Genomic DNA, 19,064 nt, shown 5'->3' on the forward strand with positions numbered 1-19,064 from the left:
AGCTTATCGCTCGATTTTGAAAATGGCGGCAACCAAAAGGAAATTCACTGTTCCATCTCTAGAAGAGTTGGACAAGGATGTACAAGAATCCAGGCGTAATCCAATATTTAATACGTATAAGACATCCAGCAAGGATATCGAAGAAAGTAGGGATGGTAATAACTCGGCGACAAGTAATGCTGGTGATTTAAAAAGACACGAAGTCAACAACCTTGGAAGCAAATCTGAGCTAACACTGAATGGAGGGACAGGATTACTCAACAAAAACTGCGTTCCAAAACAGGATTCTGTCCCTTTTCGGGAAATTCTACCTGCCCAGAACAAGGTTGAAGGAGGAGGAAATAGTAGCAGTGATTGTTCTGTCAAACCTACCGTGGGAAAGACATTCCGAGAGACGTTTGCATTTCTGGAGGAGACGAATCATTTTAAAGAGACAGTAGCAAAAATAAAGGAAAAAGAGTGGGTTTTGATTCAATGTGTCAATGGGCTCTATAACACAGACTTATCTCTTCATATGCTTGAGCAGTAGCCGGGAAGAAATAATTCCCTTAGACTCACCTTAATTAGTTTAAATGTCAATGACCGTGTAGTACACGTTTTACTTCATATTATATTCTTCCAGAGGAGGAATTTCCTCCTTCAGGTTTGAATTTTCCCATGAGCTTGCAGGAAATATTGAAAATAATTATTTGCAAAACTGTCATTTCAACCTTAACCCTTTAACTCCCCTGACCCCTGAGTGACTAAGACAGAATTACTCCTTACAATAGCAATACATTATCAACCAGATGAGTGATGAGAATAAAGGAAAAATATCAATTTGGGGGTAATTAGTTGATCCAATCCTAAATTCTCTGAACTAACATTATAAGAATTATATGGTTGACAGTATAGAGAATTACAAATTTGATCTGGGAGTTGAAGGGTTTTAACGGTTGTTCTTTTCTGTTAATCCCTCCACATTCCTATTGTTGCATTCTTAATCCCTCCACACTCCTAGTGTTGCATTCTTTGTTACATTGTACAGAGTTTTCTTCAGGTAGTTGTTACCTGATCCCTATTGAACACAAAGAGTGTTATTTCCTTTCTTGAAGTTATCAGTAACTTCAAATTGCCATTTTGTGTACCTCAAGTAGACGCATATGTAGATTTAACAGTCTGCAAAATATTTTGATGTGTTATCATGACATTATTACTCATGTTCTCATTGCAGATCAACAATAGATGTCAACAGTTCATCTGTACCTGTGACTTCAAAATCAAACAGAAATGCTATTATTGTTAATCCAAGACAGGTAATAATGATGGGTACCATGATATATAAATTTTAACCTTTAACTCCTAGATTGAGTTTCTAATTCTCCTTACTGTCAAACATACATTTCTCATAATGTTAGTGTAGAGAATTTAGGATTGGATCAACTAATTATCCCAAATTGATATTTTTCTTTATTCTCATCACTTATCTAATTGATATTGCATTGATATTGTAAGGAGAAATTCTGTCTTGGTCACTCATGGGAGTTAAAGGGTTAAGGTAAATTAGTTCAGATGAACTAAATATTTGCTTTTATTTTTGTGGGAAAATCAGCAAACTATGGAATGGGCCCAAATGTTTGTATTTCTTTCACTCCCACTTTATTTTATCAAGCTGCTGATACTCCTCCATGTCATTGTTGCTTTTCTCTGGCCATTCTTGAGTCCACTGGCCTTAATAGGTCAATAACTGTTGATAGATTGGAGGCAAAGCTTGAAAGGAAAGATTCACCAAGATGTTATTCAATTCAGTCTAATAAGAATACCAGACATTGCCCAAGTAATGGAAATTATTTGATCTATAAAGTATTGATTATTTGGAGGACATGGGAGAGGTTTATAAAATTTTATTTTAAAAAAAAAATTGGCCCAGTTGTCATACAAAGGTTTAAGATCAGCTCTAGAGCTCAGTGATTTATGTTAAAAAGGATGTTTTTAATACTCCTTTTTCATAATTAACTTTAGCTGAGCATAACTCTCTAATCATTATATTTGTTTATTTTCAACAGAAGTTGCAAATTTGTGTTTACAAATCCTTACTCTTTCTATTGAGGGAAAAATGTTTGTAACTTCTTTTGTTGCTCTATTTTTTGTGTGCTTTAGAAGGGAAATCCAGTGTTAAAACATATCAGGAATGTTCCATGGGAGATGGGAGATATTATTCCAGATTATGTGCTGGGTCCTTCAACTTGTGCTCTGTTTTTAAGGTATGAAACAGTGTCAGTTCTTAATGTTGTGTCAATTCTTAATGTTGTCTTGTTGCTTACTCTTTTTGACATAAATAAGCATTAAAATCACTTCTGGGCAGGGGCAGACAGGGAGTGAAACAAAGTGCATGTATTGTGGCTCTGGCTGTGAGGTCTGGATTTTAATGGGAATCTTGAAATGACAAGGTTTCAATTGAATAATATCCCTTAAAGTTATGTAATGATTTACTGGTAATTATAACAAGGTCAGTTTCACTACATGATTGATTATGACTGTGTTTGCTTATAATCACATAGCACATAAATATTTTTATCACCTCAAAAACTAAAATTGAATTTTTTGTGTATTGTTAAAATATTAATATATTTCACTGCCATGTGTATTAAAATGATTAAAACATATCACTTACATCTGCCTCAGCTTTGCAAAAAAATTTTAATTGAGCTTTAGTTTTCAATATAATCCTACATTTTGTTAAGTTTAAGGTATCATCACTTTAACCCAGAGTACATCCATGAGAGACTGAAACTCCTTGGACAGAGATATGAACTTAGAATACTTCTTGTTCAAGTTGATGTGGTAAGTATTTGCAGCACCCAACAATGATGTATCCTTTAATTAATGTTTTCTCCTGGGAAAAGCAGTTTGATTTGTTTTCTTGAAACATAGTCAAGAAAAACATGATTGAGACTATAAATATATTATGAGACATTGTGGTGTATAGTCTTGCATAGTGTTTTTATGAGTTGTACCATATTTTGGCGAGTCCATAGGGCTAACCAAAATACAAACAACTTTTAAAAATACACATTAATACTTCATACCAAAATGTCTCATAAGTTACTGATTATCCAACTGCTTTATTTTCTTCACTTTTCTGATGAGACAGGAAAAGCGAAACAGTTAGAGAATTGTAGCACACTCAGCTGACAGATTAAACAGGCTTTTTATAATACAAAACAATCAACTGTTCAAATATTGCACAATATTTGTACCCAATTTATGCATTTTCTAAGTGCAGTTGGATACTATAATGCTGGATGTTTGAGCTCAAAATGCATGTTATTTTTACTCTGTGAAGATGGATGATAATGTTATATATTGCTGGTAACGAAAAAGTCTTCTTATATTGTCAATCCTTCAGAATTGGAAGTCTTAGATCTTTGTTAGACACTTACAAGTAGTTAAAAAGATATTAAATTTGTTTGACTGTTAATAAGAGTTATCATTTTTTTCAACAATATTTCTGTTTTAGAAAGATCCTCACCAGACGATAAGGGAGCTTTCTAAAATGGCACTGATGGCTGACTGTACTCTTATGCTTGCCTGGAGGTACAAAGTTACACTCCATACTGTTGCATGTAAACACTATTTTCCCATTCTGTTATTTACGTCTTAGCTATGCACCTTTGCTATTAGTTTATATCTCTGTACTGCAGCTACCTACACAAAATGTCAGAATGTTGAGAAATTTTCCATGAAGTTCCTTAAATTCTCTTGTTCTTATCACTGACCTATTGTCATGCATGTGTACTGATGAAATGGTCTGACATGTATTTGTTCTGGGTTTTCTGAATTCTTTTAACTGTGAGCTGCAGGTTCTTTTACAGTATTGATGGGGAATTGAATCATGATTATTAAAATTCTACATACTGACAGAGACTTTTTTTTATTTGTGTACTCTTGTGTATGTTTGTTTATTGTCATACTTTTATAGCTCAGAGGAGGCAGGAAGATATCTTGAAACTTACAAAGTTTATGAAAATAAACCACCTGATGCTCTTCTTGGTCAAAGTGAAGGAGATTACCTCAGCAAGGTGATATTTCCATTATTCTTTGTGTGTTTACAGTCAAAGGTTTTACTTTGAAAGCTTTAAATATTGTAAGCACAAGTATACTTTAGAGGAACTTAATTTGGTTTTCATTTAAAAAGGTGAGAATAAAGTAGGGCAAAAGATGAAAATCTGTAATTAATTAGATAACATTTATTAGCTCTGGATGATAGAGTAGAAAGAGGAGTACATGTAGAGACCTTCAATTTATTTTTGTTGCTTGTGTGGTAAATTTTAAAGCAGATAGCAAAAAAAATTTAGGATATATTGTTAGTACTCCTCTAGAGCATATCTCTGTGTTTACTGATGTTGAGATGTTCAGAGAATAAAACAATCAAATATTGTTTCCCTTATTTCTTACTTATTTTGTCTTATTGTGTAATCAAGTTATAGTCACTGTTTCAAACTATCAATAAGATCTTATTTCTTTTTAATCCAGCTCACGGATTGCTTAACCACTGTGAAAGGAGTAAACAAAACAGATGTAGTGTCTCTCAGCTCCACATTTGGGGTAAGAGCTTGCATTCAATCTCCTGGTTCAGTTGATCTACCTTCACTTTAACAAAATTATATAAAGAAATATAATGGAAAAATTTTTTATGGGGTGATGGTCTGGAGAGCAAGCATGATTTTGGTGAGTGAGTGCTCAGTTAGAGTATTTTTTTTTAAGTAAATCATGGCAGCCACCTTTGAGTTTTACGGCTGCAGCAGAAGCCTGGAAAGAAAATTAAATTTGTACCAACAGGGTGTGTGATGGGCAAAGGAAAGAAGAGAGGAGGGATGGAGGATTTGACTCTGAATCAATCATGGTAGAATAGAAGATTGCAAGCTTGTAATGTTAACTTGTCCTAACAATAGAATGAGGAGGGAGGCTTTTCTTACTTTTTTTGAGGGGGGTTCTATGAATCATGACAAATAAATGACTTTCTGTTGAGCAGTAGCTAACTATGTCTTAATTTTAGACATTAACCCAGTGCAATCTTTATAGTATACTGCATACAGAAAGCTAAAGGAAAATTTGGGGTATTTTCTCACCATGCAGAAAAAAAAAGGTTAAATAATTTTCTTTTCATGTACCAGTCCACTGTGAGATAGATTTGAAGTATGAAATACCCATTTTCATGGTAAACCAATGTTATAATTTGAGTGAAAATAAATTTTTTTAAAATTATTTTACATCAAATTGTTGAGAAAAACAAAGGATTTGTTTTGCAATTGGTCAAAAGGGTACTTTCTATTCTATATTATTTTCCAAGTTTTAATTTGTTTATTTGGAAAGCAATCTATCGCATCAAACAAAGTATCATTATGATAATACATTCCTTAACAATTTAAGAAGAGTGTCATATGACATTGTATAGTTCTAGGCTCGACAAGAAAGAGCTTCTTTTTAAGGGTTATCTTTACAGCTTTACAGAAATTATTGTTTTCATTGTCAAATTTTATAATGGATGATGCAGAACAATTCCTGAATTCCAAAGAGGGCTTATGTGGCATCCTCCAAAAAGCCAGATTACATTTAATACCTTTGATTCTCTCTCATTTAACAATTAAGTTATTGCTGGTTTGATATCCCTGAAAACTTCAAAATTTCCTTTAGCTGTTCTTGTCTGCAAAGTACTGATAAAGCTTCATCATTTACATATCATAACTATGATTGTAATATTTTTTTAACTCTTGTAGTCCCTTGCTAATATGGCAACAGCCTCAAAGGACGACTTGGCTTTACTTCCTGGATTTGGGCCTTTGAAGGTTTGCATGGTGTATTTTTAATTAGTGGTGAAGGTTAAACTTCTTATTTCAGTAGAAAGTAGTAAGATTTCTGATTATTATCATTGTTATTATTATTATTGTAATTACTATAATTATAATAATTATTATTATTGTTATTTTCATTATTATAATTATGATCATCATTTTAATTATTACTTTGATATACTAAGTACTTTGGAAAGCAACTCTGAGGGAGTGCACTAGGAGAACATTTTACTATTGTAACTAGATCATGTCATTTTTCTTCATGAAAAAAGGTATAATCCTACACTCTCCTGTGAGTTCTTTATTGAATTTTAGCAAATCGAAATTATTCCTATCTTAACATAATGGTTATCAATGAATTCAGATTTTACTGTTATGAGGCATGATTTTATTAATGCTTTCCAGTAATTTGTAATTGACTATTTATTTATTTAATCTTTATTTAGGCTCAGAGACTACATGACCTGATTCAACAGCCATTTGTTGCCAAAAAAGCAAAATCATCAGAAGTTAAAGAAAGGTCATGATATTTATTTAAATTAATAGCATGTCAAGTCCATCATGTTAAGAAAGACAAAGGAAATAGATTGCAAAACTTATTACTGGTAACTATACTGTAAATAGTTATTTAATTCATACTGCTCTGTATATACTCACAATTTATGCACACCGACTGTACAGAGGTAATTAAATGTGATCAAAATGTTGGGGTGTATGCAGAAAATTACATTGTCTCCCAGCTGAAACAATTTTCCTCAAATGTTTTCAACATTCAACCAAGAAGGTAATGGAAATTGTTCATCATAATTTTACAAAGAAGGAGAAAGAAACTTTTATATACAATACAAATCAAAGATTTACAGGTGCACAAGCTCATGAATAAATGTCAGTCACTTTCCAACTTAAGAGTCCTTTTCTGTTGCCTGCATAATCAGTGTTTTTTTTTTACCATTTAGCTTTTTATGACCATTTTTTTCATTCTTATCCATTCCAAATTTTATTGAGAGGTATGGTTGTATTCTATTGCTGTTCTCCTGTTTGTTTATGTTTTTGCATGAGCTCACATCGGAAGATAGTGTTTTGAAGTTCACTTATTACATTCTATGACCATTTTGGATTTATGTTTACTTAAAATTTTTTTTTAATGTATATGCTGTGCAGTTACTTCCTCATGGTAGTATTATTAAGCTGGATATGGTGATATTAGCTAAAGGTAACTGTAAAGTTGCTTAGAACAAGCTTTACCCTGTATTTAAGCTCTACCTAATATATTTGACTCCGTTCAATATAACTATTGTTAGTCATTTCTTGTTCATTCGCTTTGGTTGTGGAAATATTGCAATAAGTTTATCAATCCTTCTCCTTCAAATTTTCTTTAAAATTAAGCATTAGATTGTAATTATCACAGAATAAATATCAATGGTCTAGACCCTTTGTAAAGTTCAATCACTACACAGTTATATTAATTTATTAGCTAGTAGTCCTCTTGAAATAAATTAAATTATCTTTTGATTCTAAGGGACTAACATGTCTTGAATTAAATTGACAAAATTTGTCACTGACTGTAAACCAAGAAGTGGATGAAGAGACTCTCATAGAATACAAGCATCAAAATACCCTAATCCAAATAAACCTCCGTGAGGGGGGGGGAGAGGGGGTGGGAGCTTATTAATTTCGAGAGCTCCTAGACAGGGAACTAAGTAGGGAAAATTTGAAATGAAACCTTTGTCTTCTTTGTACTGAAACACTATCTAACCTGAATTTATAATTGGCTATTCTTCAGTATACCTGTTTGCATGGCATTACTTTGCCCTGCCCTTGTTATTGTGGGTTCTATAAGGCAGAAGGAAAGGGCATTAAAGAAACCTTAAGCTCTCACTGGGAGCCATATTTAACTTGTGCACTGCTAGCTAAGTTTTAAGGCATTTTGACCAGTCAACCTTTGATGCTGGACACATGCCATAAACTGAGAGCCCCATTAGTATGTATATATATTTCAATCAGGTAAATCAGACATGAGATTCTCTCAGTTCGTGTTACACCCACTCCCCATAATTGGACACAGATCTAATATTTCTGGGGGGAAACAGGTATTCAAAGTATAAACGGTATCAAAAATATTATGTATTAATTAAGTTTGTTGTTACAGTATCAGTCGATTGCAAACAAACACGTACTTCCCAAGTCCTAAATATTTAAGTTCAGTCCAGTCAAATATTCCGGACTGAACTCCTGGTAAGAGCAGGCCTGGCAGCGTAGCGTAGTACAACTTCGTAGTGAAGCAAATATTTCAAGTGAAGGCAACTGAATGAGTAACTATTATGCCGCCTTACCGCAGATCATCTTACCAAAGCGATATGCAAGGCCTGGTTCGTAAATGTGCCTTGATAGGTGTGGGTATTAGCTTCGTTATTGCGCTTTTTTACTGGTGGTTGCCGGGCGAGAGCACGGTGTATTCTACTGGAAACAGTGCAAGTATTGACTATTATCACAGAATTGCTTGTGATAAGAAATACAACGACACATATCCTCTGACTCGTCCAGAAACCACAGCACAGGGAAAGAGATTTAGAATCGGCGTCATTGCGGATCTTGATGAAAATTCGAAGTCTTCCTCCAAAGCAAACACATGGACAAGTCAATTCAAACGTGGATATTTAACACTCCTTAACAATGGACGGGTTTCCGTGGAGTGGGATCAAGATATAGTTATTTTATCCTCTACTTTGTCTCAGAAGGGAAGGGGAATGGAACTTTCGGAACTTATAGTTTTTAATGGGAAGTTGTACGCTGTTGATGACCGCACTGGTGTTGTTTTCCAGATTCACGACAAGCACACTATTGCTTGGGTGATTTTACCAGATGGAGATGGCACGGAAGCTAAGGGATTTAAAGCAGAATGGATGGCAGTCAAAGGTAAAACTCTCTACATTGGTGGACTTGGAAAGGAATGGACTTCTGTTGAGGGAGTTTTCCAAAATCATAATCCACAGTGGGTGAAAAGCATTGGGCCTAATGGAGATGTGGTACATCATGACTGGGTGTCCAGGTATGAAGGTTTGCGAGGGGCCTTAGGGATCCAGTACCCAGGTTATGTTATACACGAAGCAGCAAACTGGAGTGACAAACAAAAGAAGTGGTTTTTCTTGCCGAGGAGAGCCAGCCATGAGATGTATAATGAGAAAGATGATGAACATCGTGCAACAAATGTATTGATATCCTGTGATGAAAATTTCACAAACTTTCATGTGCACACCATTGGGGAACTTAATTTGACTCATGGGTTTTCTTCATTTAAGTTTATTCCTGGGACAGATGATAACTTGTTTGTTGCACTGAAGACTGAGGAAGACAAAGGAACCATTCGTTCATATATTGTGGCCTATGATATTCATGGAAGGATGCTTATGGATGAGATTCTAATTGGCAACAATAAGTTTGAAGGAATAGAATTTATATGAAGAAACATGATGAGGAGTATTTTTAGCACTTTCTTATTTTTGGATGGTTTTCTGTAATTTATGATAGTGAGCATACTTATTAAATAAAGTGGTCTTTAAATGGATAACTGTGCAACAGACACTCATAAAATCTTATGCTAACTCTTTAATTTGCAGAAGGGTAATAAATTACAACCTTTAATCAGAGGATTTTGCTTGAAAGAACTATATGGAGGGCATTGTCCTCTGATGATTTCAGCTTATTTGCAAATATAATTTTTCTTGTCTCCAATGTAGATGACATTAAAAAAACTGATGATTGGAAAGGAGGAAGGAGAAATTTTAACAAATCCTTAGACCAATATGTCAAACTACAAAGCAAGGAAATTTGAATATTGCTGAAGTCTTAAGAGGCCTGAGGTATGCAGATGAAGAAAAATCAAGTTAATTCTCAGAGAATAAGTGCAGTCAGCAGTGGTGTTGTAATCCTGAGCCAGGGTGGTCAAGAAACTATTAAGCTAACCCTGCTAAGGTTATTGAGTATTTAGATTTATATGCTTTTTCTATGAAGATAATCTGTTGATGGAATAGACATTGTCAAAATATAGCATCGCTCTTGTTTTTTTTTTTATTTTAGTTTGTGTACGCTGGAAACAACTCTAATCCCTTTTTTGATCTTAACACTTAAATAAACTCTCTCTAAGTCCTTACAGAAGACAAAAACAATTTTCTTCAAGGAAAACTATTTTGTTTTCTAAACATACTATACATTTGGACCTGTACATAGCAGCACCATACTGTTGGCTCTTAAAGTCCTGAAATTTTTATCCCTTTATTACAATAATTTTTATTTCTATCAAGTGGGGGCAGTCACTCTCTTCCAGGCCCCAATAACCCGTATTGCCCACCTGTACTAAATAGTCACTTAAAGTGGAACTAAGATTTATCTTTCAAGTAAAATTTAATCCATATTTATCTCCCAAAATGAATTTTGAGGGGAGTTTTTGTACATTAAGTGGTTAATTATTGTATAAAATGATGTTTTTATCATTTATTTGTAATACCCCTTATCCGAGGAACCTGTATAGAGCAAGCAACCTGTATTAAGCAGTCACCATACCATTCCTTAAGGGAGACCACTTAGGACAGGTTAGACAGCATTCTTAGTTGACAACTAATGCTAAAAACTTAGTGATGCTTGATATTAAGTCCTCAACTGCTTAAACGTATCCCCCTATCAGAAGACTTAAATTGGTGTAAGGGTAGAAGAAGGTAGTGATTTCTTATATCATGCTAGTAATTGTTCATTTATTGGTCATCACAGTTTTAGCAGGTGATTATTATGATTCTTATCATTTTCTTGGGTAAATTTATCATAACTCTGAACATGTAAGATGGAACTGGGAAAGTTGATCAGGTTTCGATTCCTGGATAAAAAGGGATATTTTCTTCATCAATATGCTGATGAAAGTGTTATAATGTATTGTGTCTATTAACATGTAAACAGCTCCTAAGTCCCAGACAGACAAGATAAAAAGAAACTATAGGAGGAAATACAAAGGAAATTAGGATGAAATATATTCGTTTCACTTGGAAAACTACAATTGAATTATCTCAAAACTGTGGATAAGATTTTGGGGAAAAGTGATGGGTACAACTGAGAAATTGAGGTTATTTTTCATTCACAAGCACCATTTAGTTCATCAGGTTTTGGTGGTATTAACACCAACATGTGTCGTCTTCACTTTTGGATGCAGGTGCAGTTAAACTTAAAATAAATTAACTTTAGAACCACAGCCTTACCATTTAAGGAAGCAAGGGGGGTTGACATTGAAAGGAATGCCTATTATAGAGGGGTGCCTAAGAGCTCCATTTGAGGAGAGTTTCATCTGAGAGATTACATGGGAACTATGAAAATACATTTTCCTTACATCCATATAATTTGGGGGAGGGGTGGATGGAGAGTCTTTTCTGCAGGAATGCTTCCTTGGTATTATTTTGACTTTGGAAGGGGTAGTTCCTCGTCGAGGGTTCCTGAATAGAGTGCTGGTGCAAATTGTAACATTTTAACACTCTGATCCAACATTGGAAGCTTCTAGATAACTGGTTAATGAACTAAGTTTTCGGAAAATATACAGGAAAAAAGGGCTGATGGTGAATAATAAAGAAGTTTTAATTATCCCACTTGAGTCGTAAAAAATACGACGACAGTTAAACACCACAATTTCTGAATTAAACAGTTTTTCTCACTCAGGAGGCCGTTTCAAGTACATTTGAAATTCTCAAGCTTTTTAAGCAGTTAATTTTTATTCAACGTATCGGGTGCTTTGGAAAATTAAGATGACTGACAAGTGAGAGGTTTATTAGTTTGAAAAACCAAACTGTTTGGCGCTCGGAAAATTCGAGAAGAAAACTATGGTCGGTCATGTTTATGCACGCTTCTTTAAAAAACGAAAAAATTAGAGCGGCTGAAGTGACATGGGTATTGAAATTTGGTGATTCAAACAATCACCAATTGAACAACGGTACAACCTAGCCAATATTTCTGCAGCTCCTCTGGAGCCATAGCTTAGGAAAATCGCTCACAACATAGAATCCAAATCAGTATCGGAACAATAAAATAATTATGTAAATGGACATAACAAAGGCATTTTTTTTTAAATGAAATGAAATTTAGTCAGTAAGTCTTGGTTCTCCCCTTTAGGAGCTTTTAAACAATGACTGGAGTCAGTAGAGTTCTATCAGAGCACAATGAACATAATTCAACGTAAGCTTAGTAAAATCTCGCAGTTCCTATTTAGTCAGCCGTAAACTGTTCATTGTTCATTATCCACTACTTGATCGAGGCATTTTGTAAAATTATCCCTAAAATTATAACTAAAACTTACTCTGAGAATCTAAGAAACTAAAAAACTAGAAATATACCTATAAACTAGAAGCTAAAAATTTAACCGTTAGTAGTAAAAAAGGTTAACCGAACAAAGCTTTCCTCTCTAGAGTGTGTCATTTTGTGTTATTTCGGGTCAACTGTAATCGTAAAATGGCCAAAATTTTAATTGTTAGCGATAAAAGTCATCATCCCATTGAGATTTTCTGTGAAATTGTGCTTCTCTCTGTTCCATATTCATGTCTGTGGCCTTAGTAGCCTGATCATGTGGCTTGACGCTATTGTTCAAGACACAATGGACATCGTGTTTTAATCAATATACAGCAACATAACTGAAGCATTGCTCCACAGATAAGCGTCAAGATAAGGAGGGATAATTGTAGTTACCTACGTAAACATCTTATTGTACTTTTATGCTTATTGATCAAAGGTGACAAAGTTTGCATCTCTTTTCAGTTAATTACACTTTACAGCTGCAGCTCTAATGCCAGCAAGATTCAGCGTTATGTTCCTCTAAACGGCAAGGTTAGAAAAGGGAAGACACTGGGTTCCTTTTGAAAGATTTGTGCTTGGAATATTACGATAACTGTGAAGACCAGGTATCAGCCGTGAACTGAACTGTTCGACAATGGTTAAAAATAGTGACAAGGCTAAGTGTTTTGTGCTGCTGACGAAATTCACACCTCGCAAATGCAGCAACGAGGAAACGTTCGCCAAACTTGTACAAATTGCATCCTATAGAAAACAACTGGAGGGACTTTACAGAACGCAGTCAACACGACATAAAAACCAGGCAGCGTTGAATGTGCTTTTTCAAATTCTTCAAGTTCAAGAGGTTGGAAGCACCGAGGAGTATTCCATAGATGGGTCCGTGTTTAAAGTTCATGTCTTAGAGGATACAGAATTTTAACGTTGTTAACCACAGGGACTGAATTGAATACTTCGTTATCGCCGACATTCTCACGGCACAATTAAACTGTAGTCCGCGGCACTTATTCAAACATTAACTGAAGTGCTTGACTGTGAGAGCACGAGGAAGTAGTTTAAACAGTTCTAATATACCTCAGATATGGCCAGGTATTGGTGGCAGAATCGAGTGAAGAGAATGATCGAGTTCACCCCGATGACTTTTTCTGAGAAGATTGTAAACTCACTAAACGTGCTGTTCGATACTGAAACAAATGCGTCAGCGTTTTAAAACTTTAAAACAAAAGGAAAGTTTGAAATTTTAATTAATTTATCCGATAATTCGTTCAGCGTAGATAAAGTTAGAACGACGGCTGAACCATCTGTATTTTGTGATTGCAAGGAGCGTAAGGTTTTAGGTAATACCTTCATTTTCATATTAGATTAAAACACGGAACAACATAAAAAACACTGAATCAAAATATTACAATGGAGAGTATCAATGCCTCAGTGCAGATTTGATAAATATTGACCAAGCGCGAAACCCAGTAAACTCAAATACGGAATTTTTTAAATTAGCTGCGAAGTTAGGGGGCCTTATAATACGTTTATAATCGCAAACACTATCTCTTTTTGGGTTTTGAAAGTCAATTAAACAGAGGTGGTTATCAGGTCGCTCCTAATTACCAAGGTGTTTTCATTATTTTGGATTCTTTGAAAATGCATTCACGCATTCTGAACTGATCAATCGTGTCCTCTTTTCGTAATTATCACGTCTGTGAACCGAAACGACAAAAGTAAACAATATGACTTTCAAAAGCCCGGAACAGTATTTTCTGTCCAAAGGGACAGCTGCATGGTTTAAAACACGGAGTCAGATAGCTTCTACTTGAAAGGCCAGCTGAAGCATCATGGCATTAATACTAAAACGAGTTTCCTGTACTTCGGAGAACGCATCAGAAGTTCTTGTGAGGCCTCCGCAAATGAAGTGTGATACTTATGGCGTAAGTTGCACGTCGGTGTTGCTTTTTCAGAGGGAATGTGGAAAAGCAGCCGCAAGTTTTATTTCCTTAGAGCAATATGATTGACTCGAGAATGTAAAGAGGCTCTTTTTCACATTATAAATGTTCTGCTTGATAAACCACAAAGCCTCCGACTGTAATCTTTGTCAACAACTTATGTTCTGATAAGACATAGTGTCAGGGCCTAGTGGTACATCGTCAGGTGGCAGCTTAGCCAGGTCTCTGTAACATGTGGCCATAATGAGATATATGACCCCTCCCGACTGAGTAGGATACTAGTCTACGGCGTGTAATCCCCAGAAATTCGTCACGTTTTGAAATACTCGGCCCTTAAATTCGACTGTGTTTTCCTCGACGAAGGTAGACACCGTGAGATTTAAGTCTCTTGCCCCAAAACACAATATCATGACTTGGTCAAAGCCCAAATGTGGACCACATGATCCACCGTTTACGTTGCTAAATAGTTAGCCACAGTCTCCCATCAAGTCTGACCAGAAGTTCTATCAGCACTGAGCTTTGCAAATGGAAGCAAACGGTGGAAAAAGAAATATGGATATTCCTACTTTTGCTCTAAGATGTCGTCAAACAAGCTTTTAACTTCACTTTTTTTCACGTCTGCTTGTTTGGATTTATTCTTAATCAAAAGCAAAGCAAGTTCGACATCGTCGACCCACGCATCGCAAATGCTGCTGTTAAACTTGTTTTCCACATCTTTCATTTTGTGATCAACTAATTCTTCTACGGTGCATGCTGAGTTATACTTTAAATCAGTGTTATGATCAGAAAGAGAGAATGACGAAGAAGAACTTGTCGTTATTGAATCCTCGGAACTAACTGAATTCCGCCGCGATTGTTTGTCTGTATTCCAGCGTTCTTTTTTACTCTCCAGCTGCAGAGTCTTGAGATAATTTGCCACCTTATTTTGCCTCTCTTTAAAATTTCGCTCTAGCTCCTCTTCCCAGGTCTCTTGCTCAAGTTCAACTTGCGGCAGTTGGTCAGAAGATTCCTGAATATTAGTTTCGTTGAGTGAATCATTATCTTTACTTGTCTCAGTTTGTTTAGGAGAATCGTAAGTCTTTTTCTTCAACCACGGAGACGGTTCAGGAGTTCTCTGTGGGAATCGAGACCACTTTCTCGGCGAACTTTGAACATGACATGTAGCTTTTGTGGTTAGCGCTAATTCTTCTTTCGATATTTTTTTTCCTGCTGTTGTTAAGGGTTTCGCTACCGACGTATTTTGTTTGCTTCTGTTGACTGGCACAACTTCCTTTACTCCGGGTTCGTTGGTTTCAACAGAGTTCACAGAAGGTTCTCCTCTATTGACATCACTGGTTTGCTGCTTTGCATTTTCAGAGGCGTTGTTATCAAAGTTCTTCCAATCTGAAAAATCGTCATTAACCAAATCGTTTAAGAAAGCTTCCGTGTCATCTCCATACACCTGATCCAGTAACCCGGATGATTTTTTTCGCTTATTCACAGCTGACATGATCTACCGGGTTTCTTCGGAAACTTGACTGAAATCCTTTGTTGTCAGAATCGCGAGACGGAAACTTAGTCCAGTTTACCAGTAACTTCTGTGACAGATAATTGCCAAGTTCAAACTCGAGGTCTAAAGGTATGGTTGTAAGAATGTAGCGAATGATCAAAGATATTCAATCTGACGTATTACTGATCGAGATAAATGTTTACAAACTTCAAGTCTAGAACAACTTTCTTTGCGTCGAGCGCTGAGAAAGTGTTTGCCAATTATTTTTTTTCTTTTTGGACTTATCTCGGTCTTTTCTCGTTTAACTTAGTCAGAGAAAAAGTTATTTAAAGAGAAAAGAGGACTTATGAATAATAAACAAAGCTAAGAATGCAATAAATAAATTATGACTTAGCAGTTTTTTGCTTCAAACTAATCATGTTATATCGTGACAACTACACACTATCGAAGCCAGGGAAACTGAACTCATGCCGCATGCAAAATTCCGAGCGAGGCCAAAACTTCTTGAAACCTGGATACGATACTGACTCATACAGCTCACGGACGAGGCTTATCCGTATTGCTTTCGCCTCAATTACAGTATCTTGAAGTATTGTTACTCCTTCATGGGTGGTATAAGCCACTCAATGCAGTTGCCCACACAGTATGTAGTCGAGTATCCTCGATAGTTCGCCGGAATCTATTTTCTGTCCAGGGTGGAGAGTGGGAATATCAGGGCAAGTTGCCTGTAGAAGACGTAACTCGGCCAGAGCTCGCCGACTCCAACCTTTTAATCCGGTTTCCACAGCGCGAATCTTTTAGACTCCAACTTCCTGATGTTGTATTCTGTGATTTTTTTTCACTTTTCTTTCAAAAGCAAAGACGAGAATTCATTTGCTGACATCAGATCTGTTTCAATAGAGAAAAACTAAAAACAAACAAATGATTCGCACGATTTATTGCAATTGTTAAAATGTAAATACTGCTAATAATAGGAATCTAAATTTTGAAAAAATTTGGAGAATCACACAGCATTGTTGCACCCTTCTTACGCTTGGTATCATTAGACTTTTTGTTTTTCATTGTTTGTTTCGTTTTCCTTTTCTTGTTTAATTTGCGCAGGAAAAATTAAAATCTCTCAACTAAACTACAGAGGGAGATTTGAAAACACCCCAAAAGATTTGGTCAAAGGCAATTCCTAGCTCGATTCGAAATTGCAAGTCAGACGGTATTTACAGTCGTTTTGAAATAGAAACCACTCGTTTTTACTCTTTACTGGTTTGACAATCAGTTTTGCGCAATCGCCTACTCAGAGCAATAATGATAGCGAGCGCGTTTTTATAAAATGCGTGGTAGAATTATGGTCAACTTTATTTTGCTTCACCTCAAACACATTTGCTGCTGCTAACCCCAGCCACTAAACTCTGTTCCCTATTTCTGAGAAATGAAAGAGCGGAAAACCTACAGAGAAGGCCGGACTACATTTGCTTACAGCTCATTTCTTAAGGCGCTTTTCGATTTAGTGTCTTTATCCAAAATCAAAGTAATTACAACCACCATTTGAACACAGGGGAACACACCACAAGGAGCCAATAAGAACAAAATAAGCCAACAGCGTAAAGCGTTAGAAAACGTGAGTAAAACCAAGTCATAATTGACTTATGTTTTGCATCTGCTGATTGATTGCGTGAGGATGGCGTAAGTTTTGTCGAACAATATTACAGAGCAAAGTAAAGCAAAACTAAAGCAATCTCGTATTACTTTCGACAATCGTTTTAACATTACTTTATCAAAGTTTTTTAGTGCACTATTACTCCTTCTTAGAACTATTATCAGGGTTTGCAACTGCTGTGGCGTGCATGCTTCATGTGGATGGCTTTTAAGGCATGCTTCCAAATTAATTATGATAACATCTTATAGTGATGAAGCAACTGATTGAGTCATGGAGTTAGCCACTGTTCTGAAATATCTTTTTATTGTTTCCTTGAAAAGTCTTTTATGACATGTAAAATTGTTTTCCTAGTCGTTGCTTGGCTTTGTTACCCTTTCTATTTGTTTTGACACCCATCCTAAAAGATATTTCTCTGTTGCATCGCTCACACCTAACGCATTCATTTTCCAGATTAAAGAATAGACATCCTTCATTTCCATGAGCACAGTGATGGCGAACTACACAACAACTAGAATCTGACTCTGTGGTTGAATTGTTGTCTAACATCACTTGTTCGTCATAATGATTTTCGTGTGTTCCTTGGTCTCTAGCTGTGGCCAGTGCCTGTTTGATGGTTCTGTACCTTTCGACTAGTTCCAACACTTCTTTTTGAAGGTTCTTGTGGACATCAAGTAATGTCATCCCCTCCCCGTTTACTTGACAGTCATCCCACGTCATGTTTGTCATAGTAGCAGAACATCTTTCCCTCGGTCGATCATCGAACAGCGCCTTTGTGTCTTGCAACTCCCTTCTTACTGTTGTAATGACACGGAGACAGATCATCGTAACATGCTCTTCATAGACAACAAGACGTTCTTGTTTGAGGCTTAAATTTAAGCATCGCTGATCAGCTATAAGCTTCGCATTTTGAAGTCGTTCTAGACGAGAATTCAGTAGAAATGTCTGGTGTCGAGTGCTTTGTTCCTGCTCTTCTAATTTCATTTGAAGCAGACCGTATTCCTGACTCAAACTCTCTATCTCTGTTTGCTGTTTCCTTAGGAAACTTTTCATTTCATTGTTTTCACGGAATAACCCGTTTACTTGAGACTGAAGAGCACAGTTTTCTCTCGTTATCGCCTCTTTTTCTTCTTGTAAGTTTCTAACTTTTTCCAGCCATTTTGATTCCCTAGGTTCCGAAGCCTCGACATCAACTGAAGCCGACTTGAAAAAACTGTCTATCAAATGTGGAAGTTTCCTTTTAGATGTTTTCCGTTGCGAATCACCTGCATCTGTATTGTCTTTGCTCTTATGAGTGTAGTGTCTGTGTGCATTTTCGCCATCTGATGACTGTTCCTGATGGACGGCACCAACCAGAGCTGTCCATTTTGTTTCTTTTTCCGTGAATTTCACTTCATGTTTTTCGCTTTTGAGAGCTTCCTTCTCATTTGTATTTTTCTCATTATTTTCTCTGTAAGCACTCTCAGATGTAATAACGTCGTTACATTGGCTACTTTTATCATATTTAGGTGTTCCATTTGTTTTTTTGTCTTTAAATAGTGATGTACTCTGTACTCCTCTTTTCCATATTCTCAGCGAGAAGGATTTAAAAGAGTTTTCTGTCCTCTCCTCCTCCTCCGTCAAGTCAACAGGAATAGATTTTCTCTCAGATTTCTGGCTTGTTTCATCAACTGTTACCGCTGTAAAGTTTCCAACCGCAGCCATCAACAGGACGATGAAATCGAGCAAGTGTGTACAGATTTTTCCACCTTGACAGCGAGCATCTTTTTCCCGGCTTAGCATTTCCCGGCAATCATGCCGAGTAGAGTAATTACAAATTTCTTGTGCTTTAGAGGTTTCTA

General features: G+C 36.0%; 2 protein-coding genes across 2 annotated transcripts; both read left to right on the forward strand.

The window, feature by feature from the left end:
- Positions 1 to 21: 21 nt before the first annotated feature.
- On the forward strand, positions 22 to 7,300 carry LOC131785046 (DNA excision repair protein ERCC-1). The gene is made up of 9 exons (XM_059101890.2): positions 22 to 459; positions 1,214 to 1,295; positions 2,140 to 2,243; positions 2,724 to 2,823; positions 3,500 to 3,576; positions 3,962 to 4,061; positions 4,516 to 4,587; positions 5,760 to 5,828; positions 6,281 to 7,300. Exons 1-9 carry the CDS (start codon positions 23 to 25, stop codon positions 6,359 to 6,361), a joined length of 1,122 nt encoding a protein of 373 aa, XP_058957873.2. The 5' UTR covers position 22; the 3' UTR covers positions 6,362 to 7,300.
- An 805-nt stretch (positions 7,301 to 8,105) lies between these two features.
- LOC131785053 (soluble calcium-activated nucleotidase 1-like) lies at positions 8,106 to 10,248 on the forward strand. The gene has a single exon (XM_059101900.2). It carries the CDS (start codon positions 8,156 to 8,158, stop codon positions 9,293 to 9,295), a length of 1,140 nt encoding a protein of 379 aa, XP_058957883.1. The 5' UTR covers positions 8,106 to 8,155; the 3' UTR covers positions 9,296 to 10,248.
- Positions 10,249 to 19,064: the final 8,816 nt, after the last annotated feature.

This window comes from Pocillopora verrucosa, chromosome 8 (assembly GCF_036669915.1).
Source record: "Pocillopora verrucosa isolate sample1 chromosome 8, ASM3666991v2, whole genome shotgun sequence".
In the NCBI taxonomy this organism is placed as follows: domain Eukaryota; kingdom Metazoa; phylum Cnidaria; class Anthozoa; order Scleractinia; family Pocilloporidae; genus Pocillopora; species Pocillopora verrucosa.